The sequence below is a fragment of the Raphanus sativus genome, chromosome 8 (assembly GCF_000801105.2).
Source record: "Raphanus sativus cultivar WK10039 chromosome 8, ASM80110v3, whole genome shotgun sequence".
NCBI lineage: Eukaryota > Viridiplantae > Streptophyta > Magnoliopsida > Brassicales > Brassicaceae > Raphanus > Raphanus sativus.
This window is the reverse complement of record NC_079518.1, coordinates 11,994,967-12,010,690: the sequence shown is the minus strand read 5'-3', so window position 1 is coordinate 12,010,690 and position 15,724 is coordinate 11,994,967. Positions and strand designations below refer to the sequence as shown.

General features: G+C 34.4%; 3 protein-coding genes across 5 annotated transcripts; 1 reads left to right on the top strand and 2 right to left on the bottom strand.

Annotated features, from left to right (window-relative positions):
* Positions 1-4,993: 4,993 nt before the first annotated feature.
* On the bottom strand, positions 4,994-7,104 carry LOC108819013 (riboflavin biosynthesis protein PYRD, chloroplastic). Its single transcript, XM_018591996.2, has 2 exons — positions 6,635-7,104; positions 4,994-6,012 (listed from the first exon to the last, which is right to left on the bottom strand). The coding sequence occupies exons 1-2, from the start codon at positions 7,010-7,012 to the stop codon at positions 5,092-5,094; spliced, it is 1,299 nt and encodes a 432-aa protein (XP_018447498.2). The 5' UTR covers positions 7,013-7,104; the 3' UTR covers positions 4,994-5,091.
* Positions 7,105-7,699: 595 nt separating this feature from the next.
* On the bottom strand, positions 7,700-12,154 carry LOC108822739 (LRR receptor-like serine/threonine-protein kinase GHR1). 2 transcript variants are annotated; one of them, XM_056992476.1, is made up of 5 exons: positions 11,809-12,154; positions 11,625-11,692; positions 10,330-11,479; positions 8,714-10,255; positions 7,700-8,498 (listed from the first exon to the last, which is right to left on the bottom strand). In XM_056992476.1, the coding sequence occupies exons 3-5, from the start codon at positions 11,381-11,383 to the stop codon at positions 7,912-7,914; spliced, it is 3,183 nt and encodes a 1,060-aa protein (XP_056848456.1). In that variant the 5' UTR covers positions 11,384-11,479; positions 11,625-11,692; positions 11,809-12,154; the 3' UTR covers positions 7,700-7,911. The 2 variants fall into 2 exon arrangements, with proteins under 2 accessions (XP_056848456.1, XP_056848457.1); XM_056992477.1 differs by lacking the exon at positions 11,625-11,692.
* A 614-nt stretch (positions 12,155-12,768) lies between these two features.
* LOC108819502 (probable 3-hydroxyisobutyrate dehydrogenase, mitochondrial) lies at positions 12,769-15,119 on the top strand. 2 transcript variants are annotated; one of them, XM_018592552.2, is made up of 10 exons: positions 12,769-12,957; positions 13,104-13,192; positions 13,296-13,410; positions 13,533-13,683; positions 13,857-13,939; positions 14,065-14,160; positions 14,266-14,408; positions 14,507-14,591; positions 14,704-14,783; positions 14,885-15,119. In XM_018592552.2, the coding sequence occupies exons 1-10, from the start codon at positions 12,847-12,849 to the stop codon at positions 14,970-14,972; spliced, it is 1,041 nt and encodes a 346-aa protein (XP_018448054.2). In that variant the 5' UTR covers positions 12,769-12,846; the 3' UTR covers positions 14,973-15,119. The 2 variants fall into 2 exon arrangements, with proteins under 2 accessions (XP_018448054.2, XP_018448055.1); XM_018592553.2 differs by lacking the exon at positions 12,769-12,957 and having other exon boundaries at positions 13,098-13,197.
* Positions 15,120-15,724: the final 605 nt, after the last annotated feature.

The window sequence follows — 15,724 nt, the reverse complement described above, 5'->3', positions numbered from 1 at the left end:
TCAGAATTTAAAATAGATTTTAATTTTATTCAGTTTCTCAAAATTATGAAAATATATTTAAATTTTATTTGGTATGTTTGAATAATAAACTAACTGTCAATTGTATACTGTTTAATATGTGTGAAATTATATAGTAATTTGAAAATCTAACTATTCATATTTTTATTATAGAATATTTTGAAAGATAACTATTTTTATTTTGTTTTTATTTTAATAATGTATTATCTTTTTTGAACTGTGTTAATTATGTATTGTGATACATATATATATATATATATATATATATGAAATGTGGTTCATCTATTTAGTTTGCATTATTTTCTATTTTAAATTGCATTATTTTAAAATATTAAATAAATACATGTATTTTATGGGTTAATATTTTGTGTTATTTGTTTTTTTTTTTCATAGAAAGTAATATTTTAGTATTAATCAAATACAAATAACACAAAATATTAACCCATAAAATACATGTATTTATTTAATATTTTAAAATAATGCAATTTAAAATAGAAAATAATGCAAACTAAATAGATGAACCACATTTCATATATATTTTGTAACCCATCATATTAACCCTTGTAACCCACAAAATTAACCACATTTCAAATTAACTCACAAAATACATCATATTAACCCACAAAATATTAACCCATCCTCTTGAGATGTTACAAGGGGATGTGCTCAAGTCCTGCGTTTACTTTGAAGTTTTGGTCTATAGAAGTTCCTTTAGTCAGTTGAATAAAGGGAAAATCGGAAATAACACATTCATCTTAGATTTGTTACTCTAGGATTTTTTGAACATTTTTTTGGGGAAATAGGATTTTAATTTTCTATAAATACCATACTACACTTCATTTAGCAATTAAGTTATATTATTATAATTTTTCTAATTTTTGTTTATGATTTACAAAATAATAATAGTAAAAATCAGAATTATTTTTTTTAACTTAAGTGAAAATAGTAAAAAATAAGAAATGGTAAAAAAAGAGACAAAAATGAGAAAAGGGATTTCTCCCAACCCTAATTCATCGATTTCATCTCTTCTCCGCCGTGGAGGTCCCCTTCAACCCTAATCGTACTTGAATTTACTTCCTTACTTATATAACATCTTTTTCTTTATTATTATTATGTATTTATTTGAAGAAACCAAAAGTTGACAAAACTCATGCATGACTTTATTTCTTTCTTTTTTGACTAAACTCATGCATAACTTTGTATCTAAATACGTAACTAAATGATTTTTCCGTTTTCATGCACGGATATAAATATTTACAAAAATAAGTAATAAATTATATATATTCTAGTTTTAATTAATTACTAGGTGGTTGTCCGAAAATTTGCGGGTACAAATAACTTTGTATCTAAATATATAACTAAGTGATTTTTTCGTGCTCATGCACGGATATAAATATTTACAAATAAATATATAATAAAATTACATATATTCTAGTTTTAATTAATTACTAGATGGTTGCCCGAAAATTTTCTGGTACAAATAATTTTAAAATTTTAATATAATATAATATTTTATGTGTTTGACCTGCAATAATATATTTAATGTTTTAAAACTGTATGTAACTTTTTTGGTAGATAATTTTTTAATAAAAATATTTTATTTATTAATACTTTTTAAAATCTTAAAGAGGATTTATATAGTATTTAGATACTTAGAAAAAGGAATATTTGGTTATAAATATTAAACATTGTTTTACAAAGACATTTAATTTTTCTTGTTGAAAATAATTAATACCGAAATGATTAAATGAATGTTATAAATTTTTGAAATATATATAATCTTAGGTGAGATTATATTATATAAAAAATAATATTCACTTACAATTGTTTCATATTGTTCTATAAGTTGTTTAAAGATATTTAAATCTTAGCATATATAAATTTTATTGTTCAAAATAATTAATGATAAGTTAAACATATATTTTAGGAATATTCATAATATTGTTTAATATTGAATTTAAACTTGATTTTTTTTCAAAATAATTAATGGTAACATTATCCACGTTTAATATAATTAAAATCAATTTAAATTTTGAATATTCAGCTAATTTGTTTAAGGAAATATATTAAATACGAAAATTAAGCTAAAATTTGATTTAAGAATGGTTTAATAAATAGTAAAAGACAATAATTTTTAGAGATAGATTTATTTAATTATTTCAGTGGCATGTCATTGTAAATAAGTTGGAAAACTTATGGATATTTTATATTTGAACTTCTATTTTAATAATATAGATATGTAACTTACCTGAGGAATCTCTATTAAATCATTTGCTCAAAATATGTAAATAATGTGGTTAATAGAAATATTGCCTTATTATATATAATTCTTTTTGATAACAATGGGGTTAAAAGAATTTATTAATAAAAAGAAAAAGAGGAATATAATAATGATAATTACCATAATAATAAATTAAAATTTATTAATGGTATTAGTGTAATCAACAATCACGAAGATTAACGTCAGTACGATATATATGAAACAGACTTCTCATATGATATCATAGAGATTCATGTTTGACAACGTATGAAGTCAAACAATATAACTAAATTCCTTTTTTTATCTGAATACCATCATTGGAAAAATATTTTAAATTGTTTCAATATGTGAAAAAAGAAGGATACAAGAAAAATGTTTATGAAATTGAGATTGGTGGGAATAGTATGGTCAATTATTTAGCTGAGGCAACTAGGTGGATGTTATTGAACGACTAGAACATAATCGACATAGAGACATGCTCATAATCTTTTGTTCCCATCATCAATTTGTAAATTAATCTTGGTCAAGTGTTTTCTCTTCTTCTCTTCTTTTCTTTGTTATGTACATACTAAGGCTGCTATTTTATGTCGGATGCTTATATCATATGTAGGATTGAACATTTTATCCTTTAAATTTGATTCGATACGTTTTGATTTGATCTGAAAATTTTGCATATTTATAAACTTTCGAAACAAATCATATACTAAAAATCAATATCCGTTAAAATCCAAACACATCACGAATATTAAAATTTTAGGAAGCGGATATACTCTCAGATTCGACAATATATAAATACATTTATATCTTAATTATATTTAATAAATTATTATTTAAACAAATTGTCAAACAGATCATCAAACTTATAAATATAATTACTATATAAAATGATCATAAAACTGATCACATATAATCAAACTGATCTAAATCATAATACTCAAAATCAGTAGTTTAATTGAGTCAACAACATATTATTGTTTAGAATAATTTTATATTGATTTTATACATGTAAATTATAAAATGTTTTAAATTGTTTATAAAAACATAAGATTAATTCATTATAGTTTAATTGTTATAAATATTTAAATCTGTATATTTAAAAAAATAGTTGGTTATTAGTTGTACAACCTCAAACCAAGAAACACTTCATTTTTACTATTTGTTTTCTAAAACTACATCTTTTAAATTATACATAAATTTAGAAGTATATGTATGTAAGAAAATTAAACTAAATACAACTAACAAAGTTAATCAAATAATAATTTAGTTCAGATGAAAAAAATAAAAACCCAGTTTACCTAAAATAGCTAAATCAATCAAATTTGGTATATCATAGTCATATGTTTAACTAATACAATAACCTAAAAATATTGAATTTTAAGTATTTCCTTACATATATTTATAAATCAATTTAAATTATAAAAATGAAATTTAAATAGTAAACAATTATTATAATTTATTTATGATATATATATATATATATATATCTATATATATATATATATATATTTATCCGTGGATGAGTACATAAGAATCACTTATTACTAATCACGAGGACACAAAAGAAAGATAGTGGGGCCGATTGGTTGGATTGTAGCTATAGAAAATTTACTGTAGAATTTAGACGGTAGAATTTTTTGATGTAGCTATATCTAATGTAGCTGTAGAAATTAAATAAGAGAAATTATAAAAAATATATATATATATTCCTACAGAAATATTTTAAAAAGGAAATCGATTTCTCCAACTATTTTTTATTTTATTAACTTTAGTTTTAAAAAATACTTAAAACACAATTGGTAACTTAAGTAGTTGTAGATAGAAATTAAAACTAAATTCACTAGTTACAATCCAACCAATCACCCCGAGTGTAGCTGTTGACTAATTTTTAGTTGTGAAGATTTTACAAATATTCAATTTATGCAGTTATAATTCTTAATTTGACATCTAGAGTTGCCAAATCAAAACTGGTTTAATATATATTTACTTTGAGCATATGTATATGTCGGTTTCAACGCAAAAATCCAATGCTTCATGAAATGTCCATTTGTTATTTGACATCTTACCCATCACAAATACTTTTCAAATATTTATGTAATGCAATCGACATCATAACGATCGTTTTCTTTGTTGATGGTAGTTCCCATTCCATTGCACATCCTTAAAATTAGCACATGTTTTTTACTTTTAGCAAGCCAATTACATTGGGATACCTATTACATGTAGGCCATACAAGGTTGCCGATCACTTCTTTTAGATGTGAAAAATTGTTATAACGTAACAAACTCCGTTTCTTGAAAAACAAACCACGTTTTGGAATTTTCGCACCTTGTTATGAAATTAGTTGCAAAGACTAGCTTTTACTTGTACTTATTAATTTAGCTAGGATTTACACTATTGAATTTATTTTGTATGTGTGTCATGTGAGTTAGAGCATTTTTATGGATGGCTTATTGACTATTGTTTGATCTTGTTTCTCACAAGAGTTCGAACAATTAAAACAACAGAAAATATTAAAAGTGGAGAAATGAAGAGTAAGAACTAAGAACTACATACTTCTTTCATTTGAGAGATTATAAAAAATTATGAAAGATTCATAAATAATTTCGCAAACGATTAGTGGAATTTTTTTATTATAATTATACAGTTATATTTATATTATAAACATATTTTTAGATACTCTATGACCATGCTCTTAGGAATAAAGCATTAAACAAAAATGAAACTAAAATATTTTATTAATCCAGTTAATAACACAATGTTTCAAAAAAAGAAAAACGAAGCTCAACAACTTACACATTCATACATCAAAAACATCAAAGATAACACTCTAGCAAAACGCTTCCACCTAGTTGCTTAAACTGCAAATATTCCACAGCCTTTGACTCTAACCAGTTCATGGATAACGCTACCTGTCTCTCGTCATCTTTCACGCACCATTCAGGCAAAACCTCAACCACTATCTTCTGCAACAGCTTCTGCTCAAATCCATCCTTAAGAAGCACTTCAAGGTCTTTGATGTCTCCCCTCAAATCCAACAACACACTGCATAGTCCACGGCGATAGCAGTAATCCAAGATGGAATCCAAATTTATATTTTCTAATACAACTGTTTCAACCCCGCTACTGCTGGTTCCGGATTCTGCAACCATGTCCTTTTTGGTGAACACTACAACTTTTGGACCAGATTCTTCCACCATGTTGGAAGAAGCAAGTATAGGAGACTGTTGTGCATTACTACTAGCTACTATGATTTGAATAGGCTGGATCGAAACATTAGCTTCTTCTTGTGAAGAAATGCTCGAGAGTTTATCAGATAACGAGGAAGAGAGTATTATCCCATCATATTCTTGCAATAGCTTTGAGTAGTACCCACCAGCATCAGAAGCTCCTTCCCCGATCTTGTCCAGAAAACAACCATTGACAGACATTGAATACCTGAGAGCTAGAAAAGGCTTTCCTGTTAACATTCGATGGATGAAACCCTCATTCATCTTCTTGCATAAGTCTTCTTCAACGCCAACAGTGACATCGATTCCAGCATCTGTCAAACGAGTGATACCCGAAGAAGAAACGATTGGATTCGGATCAACCATTCCAACCACAACTCTTTTCACCTTGGCCTTGATCAATGCTTCGGTGCAAGGCGGTGTTCTCCCGTAATGATTACATGGCTCTAAGCTAACGTAAGCAGTGGCATTCTCAGCTAAGTCTCCAGCATCTCGAAGAGCAAACACCTAACAATGCCAAAACCAACTTTCACCAGGAATCAAACTCATTAACATGTATTAATCTCCAAATTGACAATCATAGAGCAGTGGGATTCTCAGCTAAGTCTTGAAGAGCAAACAAGGATGCCAAGAAAGAACAACTTTCACAAAGAATCAAACAAATTTACATTTACTAATCTCATAATTCACAATCATAGAGCTAACATAAGCAGTGGCTACTTAGCTAAATCTCCAGTATCTCAAAAAAAGATGAAACACAACACCTAAGAGTGCCAAGAAAAATTTCAGCAAAGAATCAGACTCATTAAGATCTACTAATCTCCATTAACATGGTTCTAAGCATACAAAAAAAAAAAAACACTGGCATTCTCACCTAAGGGTCCAGCATCTCAAAGAGCAAACAAACACCTAACAATAATAAGAACTACTTTCACAAAGAATAAAACTCATTAGCTAGCAAATTCCACCCTAATCAATCTCATTAACATCTACTAATCTCCAATTTCACAACCATAAGAAAAAACACAATGCAATCTATCAGAAGCTCGAGAAACAACAACACTTAAAAAAGTCTTCTCATTTCAAGAAACCCATAAAAAAAAACTGAAACTATGTTGTTAGTTGTTACCTCGGCATGAGGCTGGCCAGCTTTGGGATGAAAGCCTTGGCCAACAATCTTGCCGTCTTTGACAATGACACAACCCACCATAGGATTAGGACTTGTACACCCACTTGCTCTCTTCGCCAGTTCCACGCATCTCCTCATATAAAACGCATCAGCTTCATCCCTTCTCATGGCAGCCAAAACAGGAGGAGCTTTGAAACCAGTTTGAGTTCTATGCGGTTTTCTGAAAGATGAAGAAGCGAAGAAAGAGTGTTTCGGGTTCTGAAAGGAGAAGGAGAGGTTGAAAACGCGGCGACGAGGATTTGAGGATATTGATGAAGATGGAATAGAGTTCCGGGGAGTGATTGAAGAAATCGGAATCGGGAGGCATGCGATCTGCATTGAAATCGGAAGCTCCGTTTCGAAATTTGATTGGCTTAATTCAAATGGAACCTCGACGAGTGGATTTCAGATTCGAGCCGAAGACGAGAGATGAGAAGATTGGGTCGTGTTTTTAATTGAATGAACCGGTTAAGTCTAACCGGAAAATCCGGGAATGTCCACCGGTTTAATATTCTACTTGATTTGGTTCAATCTATGGGAATTCAGGTATTCGGATCCGGTTTGTTAAAAACCGACCGATTCCTGATTCAATCTATAAAGTTTTGGTTGGTTGAATTTGGTTTTGGGTCACTAGGTTCTTAGACTTAATATAAAGAATTTGAATATATCTTCCATATGATTCATTTTCAGATATTTTGTCTCCAAAACCTTGTGATATAACCAAAATCGTATAACATATTTGAAAATCTGTAGAAAACTAAAAGAATATCAAAATATCGATATTATTATCGAAATATCAAAGAATACAAAAAAAAACTTAAATACTGAAATTATACACCAACATGAAGTCATGATACTCAATACTTTGTGCATGGGAGTAACCATTGAATGTCGTATAATACTCAGAACCAGCGAATATTATGGTTATATCTGAAACCGGACCGGATTGTTCCAGATTGGTTTAATAGCTACCGGTTTAATAGGCTATTTGATCTGTAAATGATCCAGTTTCGATCAAGGACATGATTTAACAACTTCAATAAACTTTCACTCACTCATGAGACATGAACAGATTGCGGTTTTTTACAAAGAACGTTACAAAAATTAAAAAAACAACAGAAGAAGCACAACACAACCTTAAGAACATGCTTCTCTAGAAACAAAAGCATGTAATTCCAATGAGACCTCAACCTACAAAAACCAAAAAACAGAACGAGAAAGAGAGAAGAACATTGTTCCTAAATAGAAGACAGGTCTTCATAAATGGTCTTAATCCCAGGTCTCTCAGAAACAGGTCTTATACACCTCAAAGCAACCCCAAGAACTTCTTTAGTCCCTTTCTCCGTAACCGAATCACTTCCCATCTCCTGCGTCAACACCGAGTCAAAGCACTCCGCACCACGTCCTTCAGCAACACGTAACCTAACCCAATCAGTCAAATCAACACCTTCCTGTTCAACCGTGATCACATCTCCCGCACATCTTCCCGTTAAGATCTCGAGAAGTATCACACCGAACGCATACACATCCGCTTTGAAAGAAGGCAACGGTTTCCTCGAAGCTGCTAGCTCGGGAGCTCGGTAACCTAGGATGCCCGCGTCTAGGATCTGTTCCACCGTGCCTGCTTGCGTCATGAGACGGTGGAGGCAGTAGTCCGATACACGCGCGTTTAGCTCTTCTCCTTCTAAGAGAATGTTTGTTGCCTTGAGGTTGCCGTGCGGAACAGCTCTGTCGAAATGGAGATAGTTTAGACCACGTGCCACGTCAACGGCGATTTTCAAACGTTGGATCCATGCTAGTGGAGGGCCTTTCCTGCCTGGTCGATCTGAAAAAAAATTCAAACAAGAATCATAAGCTTTGATGAATATACTAGACATTGGCCACTGGGGAGAGAGACATGGAACCGACACGTGGACTGAAAACGTAGGATGCAAACACGTGACTAGTCTGGACCACTTCTGTGGGGTCCAGGATATCTCTGTATAGTTAAAAAAAAATATATATACTGAAACAGAAAGTCTAATGAAAAAAAATAGTTACCGTAGAGGAAGCTAGCTAGGCTTCCAGGGGATATATAATCTGAAAGAATAAGCTTCTCATGTTGAGTAGGACCCCAGTAGTATCCTCTGAGAGTGACAACATTAGGATGCCTAATGTTAGTAAACTTCTTCACTTCTTTAGCAAACTCCTTCCTCTGCTTCGCCACGCCTTCTCTAAGCCACTTCACGGTTAAAAACACTCCATTATCAAGCGTTGCTCTATAAGAAGTCCCGTGGCTGCTTCTCCCCAGAACTTCAGCCGGTGCTCTTGATAACTCCTCTGGAGTCAGTCTGATCGACTCGTCAAGAAACTGTAGCTCTCCCACGAGTCTGTCTGGTGACCTAACGTCAAGCCGTGCTAGCTGCTGATCAGGTGGGAGTGAGTCTCCTGAGCCAGGTGACCAAGATAAGTTACTCGTCTTTGAAGGAGAGAAGCCCGTTGCAACAACAGCTAGTTTCTCGTCTGGACTGAGGATTCCTGATGAAGAGTCTTTTCTCGAGGCAACGAGATCCTCAGCAGAGACAACAGTACCTCCTCCTCCTCCACTGCCTGAAGGGACTGTTTGATCCCGCCTGTTAGTATCTTTACCTGCGATGATGCTACTACGCTCTTCACGTCTTCTTGATTTGCAGATGCAGAACAGGAGAACAGCCACAAGGATGAGGATAACAAGAGCAATGGCGCATGAAACTATAATGACAACCTTAATTAGCAAGTTCATTGGTTTCCCTTTGGAAACTTCTGATGCACTTGTTGATGATCCAGCAGGCAAGATGAGCTGGCTGTTACCAGGATAAAAGGAAGGAGGAGGGAAGCTCTTCAGATTCTCAGGCACAGTTCCTGACAGATCGTTGTACGACACGTTAAAGGCAACAAGGCTGCTAGATAAGTTGCTTGGGAGTGGTCCAGTGAAATGATTCTGTGATACGTCCAGTGAGCTCAGAGAGACCATCTTGTCCATGGAGTTAGGCAGAGATCCAGAGAGATTATTTGCTGCGAGATTCAGCACTTGGAGACTAGTCAAAGACCCGAACGCAGAAGCAAGATCACCATCAAACCTGTTGTGAGAGAGATCAAGAAGACGGATTCTTGAACCAGGAGAATAAGGCAAGGGTCCGATGCTACCAGTCATGCCATTGTTCTGAAGGTGGATTTCCTCCAGAGTGGGCATGGACAGTAACGTACTTGGGAGTGGCCCATCCAAGGTGTTGGAACTTATATCGAGAACGCCGAGTTTAGGATAATGAGTTGGAATCCGTTCTGGAAGCGAGCCTGTGAGCTTGTTGTAGGAAAGGTTAAGATGATTTGCTCTAAGAAGCTGAGGAGAAACGTCTGGGAAGGACCCGGTGAAACGGTTCTGGCTGAGATCAAGGTACTCTACGTTCTCCCATTTTGACCATCTTGTTAGGTTTCCTTCAAACTGGTTGTTTGAGAGATCAAGGAAGACGCAGCTCCCAGTCAAGAGAGGAAGCTCCCCGGTCAGTGAGTTTGAAGAAAGATCAAGGGTGTGAAGAGTTGTTGACATGATAGCACTTATAGGCCCTGCAACACAAATTAGATCTCTAGTGTTATTGGTGCCACCATTAATCATATAACAATTAAGCTTAAGAGCATACCTGAGAGATTGTTGCCACTTAAATCCAGCGTTGTTAAAAGCAATGAGTCACCTTTCAACAAATTATTGGGAAGAGAGCCTGAGAACCTGTTGTTGCTAAGCTTGAGTACTTGAAGATCATAGACATAATTGAAACCTGGTAGCTCTCCTGATAACTGGTTGTAGCTAAGGTCCAAGACTTTTAAGTTCTGAAACAGCTGAAACCCACTAGTCAGAGAACCTTCAAGCTGATTGTGACTGAGGTTCAAGTGCTTGATGCTCTCAGAAACACCAGGTAACAGCTTCCCAGACGTTGTCACCAATCTGTTTCCACTGAAATCAACATAGCTCGCATTCGTCGAAAGGAAGAACAAGCCGTCGAGATTCCCATCAAATGAGTTACCATGCAGATCAAGGACCTGAAGACTCGGAACAAGCTCGAATCCCCTCGGGATTTTCCCTGTGAATCCATTAGAAGACAGGTTCAAGTAGAGCAGATCGTTCAGCGTTGTCAAGGACTTCGGCAGAGGTCCAGAGAAGGAGTTGCGACTCATATCCAAAGACTGAAGCGAAACCAAACCTCCCATAGACTCCGGAACCTCACCAGAGAAGTTGTTACCAGCCAAAGAGAGATTCTTCAAGCTCACCGCTCTACCAAACTCTTTTGGCAAGGACGAAGACAAGAGGTTATCAGACAAATCAAGGTACTGGAGGCTTTTGAAACTGCCTAAGTTACTCGGTAACACACCGGAGATTGAGTTGTTAGCCATGGAGAGTCTGACAAGCATTGTCAAGTTGGAGAACACACTGAGATCAGCATCCGCAGACAAACCCAAATTGTCTAAAACGACAGCAGCCACGTTACCACCGTTGCAGGCAATACCGTTCCACGAAGAAGGACAGCCGTTGTTGAAGTCTATGGACTCATCGTTCCAGGAGTTAAGGACGAAGCCTGTTGGGTCATGCTTGATGCCTTTCTTGAACTCGAGCAATGCCATGATGTCCTGTGAAGGAAGCTGCCCCATTGCAGACATGAACAACATGGATAGTAACAAAAACCTGGAGAGATTCATCATCCTCACAAAGCTACAGTTTTTTTTTTTTTTTAGCAGAAAGCCAACAACTTTTCCAGCTCACCAAGGCAGAAGATTCATGGAACTTTAGTAATAAATCTGACAGAAAAGTTAAAGAAGCAAAGTTAGTTTAAAGACCCATCAAAGTTACTAACAAAAGTTCCAATCTTTCCACAAAAGAAAAAAAAAAGCAGCAATACACAGAGGGAGGAAAAAACATAAGCAGGAGGTGAAGGAATCTCACTTTCTCAATCATTCAAAAATGCAATGCTATTAAATGAGAAGAGACAACCGTGAGCAGAAGGGAATCAGCTGAAAGGAAACAATAAATGAACAAAATGGGCTAATTCAATATTGGGTCCACCATTTCGAGATCTAAACACCAAAGCAAAGAGATAGAAGAGAGAAAGGATTGGTTTTTATCTTACCCGGAATGAAAAGAATACTTCACTGCAATAACAATGAAGATAGAGTTGAAGAAGAAGAAGACAGAAGACTTGGAATCAGAGTCAATTTGTTAGTTATAGGCTCATGCACTGCTGCTACTAGGGAGCGTTGGATTTGATTTTCAACGGAGTAGAATGAGAGAGCCAGTGAGAAAGTGAGAATCTTACTCCGTTTGAATGTCACCACTGTAAACAAAAAGGACCAAACAAAGAAGGGCGAAAACCAAAAGTAGAGATAGAAATGTTGCGAGTTTTCATGTACGACAGTGACGAACGACAAGGACTCGGTAAAGAGTGTAAAACGATACTACTCTTGAAGCGTGTGAATGGGAAAAATAGCAGAAAAAAACTCAAAAATGAGATAGCAAAAGATATAGTAATATAATTCTTTGGTTGACGAGAAAAGAAATAATAATATACAGTAGTTTTAAATTTACTTTTCCATAAGCTTGTCAGATGTAAAAAAAAAAAATTCTTTTTTTCCTAATAATAATGTTGTAATTAGGGCTTTACCCGCCAAAGGAATCTAAAACTAAGCTAGAATTGCGCCGGCAGTATCAAAATTTACGGAAATAAACTCAAGTGAATAAGGAAAATGCGAACTAAATTAATTACATTGAAAGTTTACAAAAAAAGAAATTAATTACATTGAAGATGTTGAAATAAATTAATTTTGAAATAAATTAATTTTGAATTTATTACAACAATTCAGAAAAAAGGAATTAATTGATATCTTGAGTAGTCCTACATTTATTAGCGATGGTCCTACATGGTTGACACTAGTCAACCCAAAGTTACAAAACCAAGAAAAGACCAAATGATTTGGGTTTTACTGACTAATTTAAAAGGAAAGGTAAAATTTAGAAGAAACTAAGATTTTAAGGGGTCTGAATTTAAAAAATAAGCTTGATGACTCATTGATCAGATCATGAGACCAGACAGAGTACAGTTCCGTCTGAGACTCACTCTCTCATGTCAATTTAGCCAACTGCTCTTTTTGTTTTGAAGCAAAATTCACTAATGGCGATTCTTAGAGCGCAAGCCTTACTCTCTCTTTCAAAACTCAAAACCAGTTTAAGGCTTCTTCACAGATTCTCTTCGTCATCATCACATCATTCAACTCAATTCCAGGTTCTTGTTTATAGCTTTTTCTCTCTGTCTGCCTCAGAGGTTTCTCTCTGGTGGGGTTTTGAAAAAGTTTGCTACTTTTCCAGATTTTTTTTCTTGAGAAAGTTTGAAGGAAAGATTTTAACTTTACTTTGTCTGTTACTTTACAGAATGTTGGTTTCATAGGGCTAGGAAACATGGGATCAAGAATGGTGAATAATCTAGTTAAAGCTGGATTTAACGTTACCGTTCATGACATGTAATGTAACAACATCATTTTAATGCCTTTTGCTTCTCTCTATATCAATTTTGCTTAACTTTTTTTTATTTTGGGCTCATATACAAATGCGTTTGATTTACAGAAGCCGTGATGCTATGAAGATGTTCACTGAAATGGGAGTATCTGCTAGAGAAACTCCTTATGAAGTTGCTCAAGATAGCCAAGTTGTGATTACCATGTTGCCTTCTTCATCTCACGTAAGTTGTGTTGCCTTCTAGGAAGAGTACTTTAATATGAAGTACAATCTTTTATGATCAGACGGCATATTATTTGGAGATAACTAGTGTAATTTGATGAAGAAAATGTGTAATTTATGTAGGTGATGGATGTGTACACAGGAACAAATGGGTTGCTTCATGGAGACAAGGCTATAAGACCAGCTTTGTTGATAGATTCATCCACTATTGATCCACAAACCACCCGCAAAATCTCTCTTGCTGTTTCTAACTGTAATCTGAAAGATAAGAGAGGTAAAGCATAGATAGGATTGAACGGAAGTTTTATTCTTTTGATTGTTTTATGACCAACTTTTCTAGTAGTTCATGAACAGCAAGCACTTCGAGCCCTGTTTTGTTCTTTTTGTGAACAAGTAGACTATGTTTTTATTTAAAATAGTTTCAGCTTTCAAGCATCTCTGTTGCAGATAATTGGGAAAAGCCTGTCATGTTGGATGCTCCTGTGTCAGGAGGTGTTCTTGCTGCAGAAGCTGCTACACTTACTTTCATGGTATTCTGTTGTCTACTCTCTTATCATTGAATCACATATCCTTTCTAGATGCTCTTAACTATATATGTAATATAACATCCAGCACAGAACCTATAAGAGCACATTGGCAATTGCACGTTTTGTAGGTTGGAGGTCCCGAAGATGCTTACTTAGCCGCAAGACCAATACTTCAATCAATGGGCAGAACTTCCATCTACTGTGGTGGTTCAGGAAATGGATCTGTAAGCTCACTGCTAGACTTCATTTCCATTATCTTTTGGTGTGGACTGAGAAGCTATTCTGCATTCATCATTACATAACATGTTTTTCTTCTTTCTCAAACGTAGGCTGCAAAGATTTGTAACAATTTGGCAATGGCTGTGAGTATGCTGGGTACTTCAGAAGCTTTAGCTCTTGGTCAGTCACTTGGAATATCTGCCACCACTTTAACTCAAGTGTTAAACACATCTAGTGGCCAATGTTGGAGTAGGTAACTATATGAAATTGGCCTCTTCAATTGTTTCAGTAGCTGCCCTTCTGATTAAGTACCAAACTCTTAACTTCATTACTAAATTCTTAAAACCACAGCGACAAATATAATCCAGTTCCAGGAGTAATGAAAGGTGTGCCCTCTTCAAGAGATTACAGTGGAGGTTTCGCCTCCAAACTTATGGTCAGTTTCTTAACAAGTCTCTGCGTTGTTGTTGGTCCTAAAATCTCGCAAGAGGACATTTCTCTTTGTCACACAAGTCTCTCATGTCTCTTTGGGTTATTTCAAAATACAGGCTAAAGACTTAAGTTTAGCAGCAGCCTCAGCTGAAGAAGTTGGACACAAGAGCGCATTGATATACAAAGCACATGAGATGTGAGTACTCTCTATTGGACACAACTCAAATCTCTCTTCAATGAATATTATGGGCATATCTCTTCAAAGTCTGGTATTATTTTGGTTTTGTTTTTTTCTAGTTACAAGAAGATGTGCGAGGATGGGCATGAAACAAAGGACTTTTCCTGTGTTTTCAGACACTTCTACAATGGCAAAGATGAGGTCTGAGGCAAAATCTTTACAATTGACCCTGCAATATATAATAAGCATCCATCCAAAAGGTTTCCTTGTGCATTTACATTGTTTGTTTCCGTTGCTAAGAGACAAATAAATATTGGAGGGCTTGTGTTGTTAATAAAACGATTTGAAATGTAATTAGTTTGGGGACATCTCTGAACGTGACCATCGAGCTCAAAGTCAAAAACCCTGAACTTTCGTTTACATGACAAGTAACAACACACTACTCAACCAATTGGTAGTCATGTGAATAATTTTAACAGTTACCGCATATATAAAGAGGCTCAAAACAAGCCAAGACAGAGCTTCAACAACACGATGAGCATGAATGATAATGCCAGCACAAGTGGAAGCAGAGGATAATAAGGCACTGATCACATGATCGAGAACAAGAATAACAGTCAGAAACAAGTGTGTGTTTAAGTCCTCTAATTATGTGGTCCTTCAATCATAACCGCTTTACCCGTCTTATCGTTTATTTATTAAGCTAATAACAACGTTTCAGTTTTTCGTTTGTGTTTTCTGTTGGTTTTTTTTTTTTAAAGTTCTAAAAGTTTGCATCTTTGTTTCTCTAAAGTTCCAGACATAATATAAATAAATGTATTAATTATCACCAGTTCGTTGTGTCAGTGTCTTTCATAACTGATGAGTTGTACTGCTCTGTTTTAGTCTATTCTCTGTTCTTAAATTACGCCTCATCACATAATATGAGATGCATTAGCGTGCAACTATGGTAAATCTAT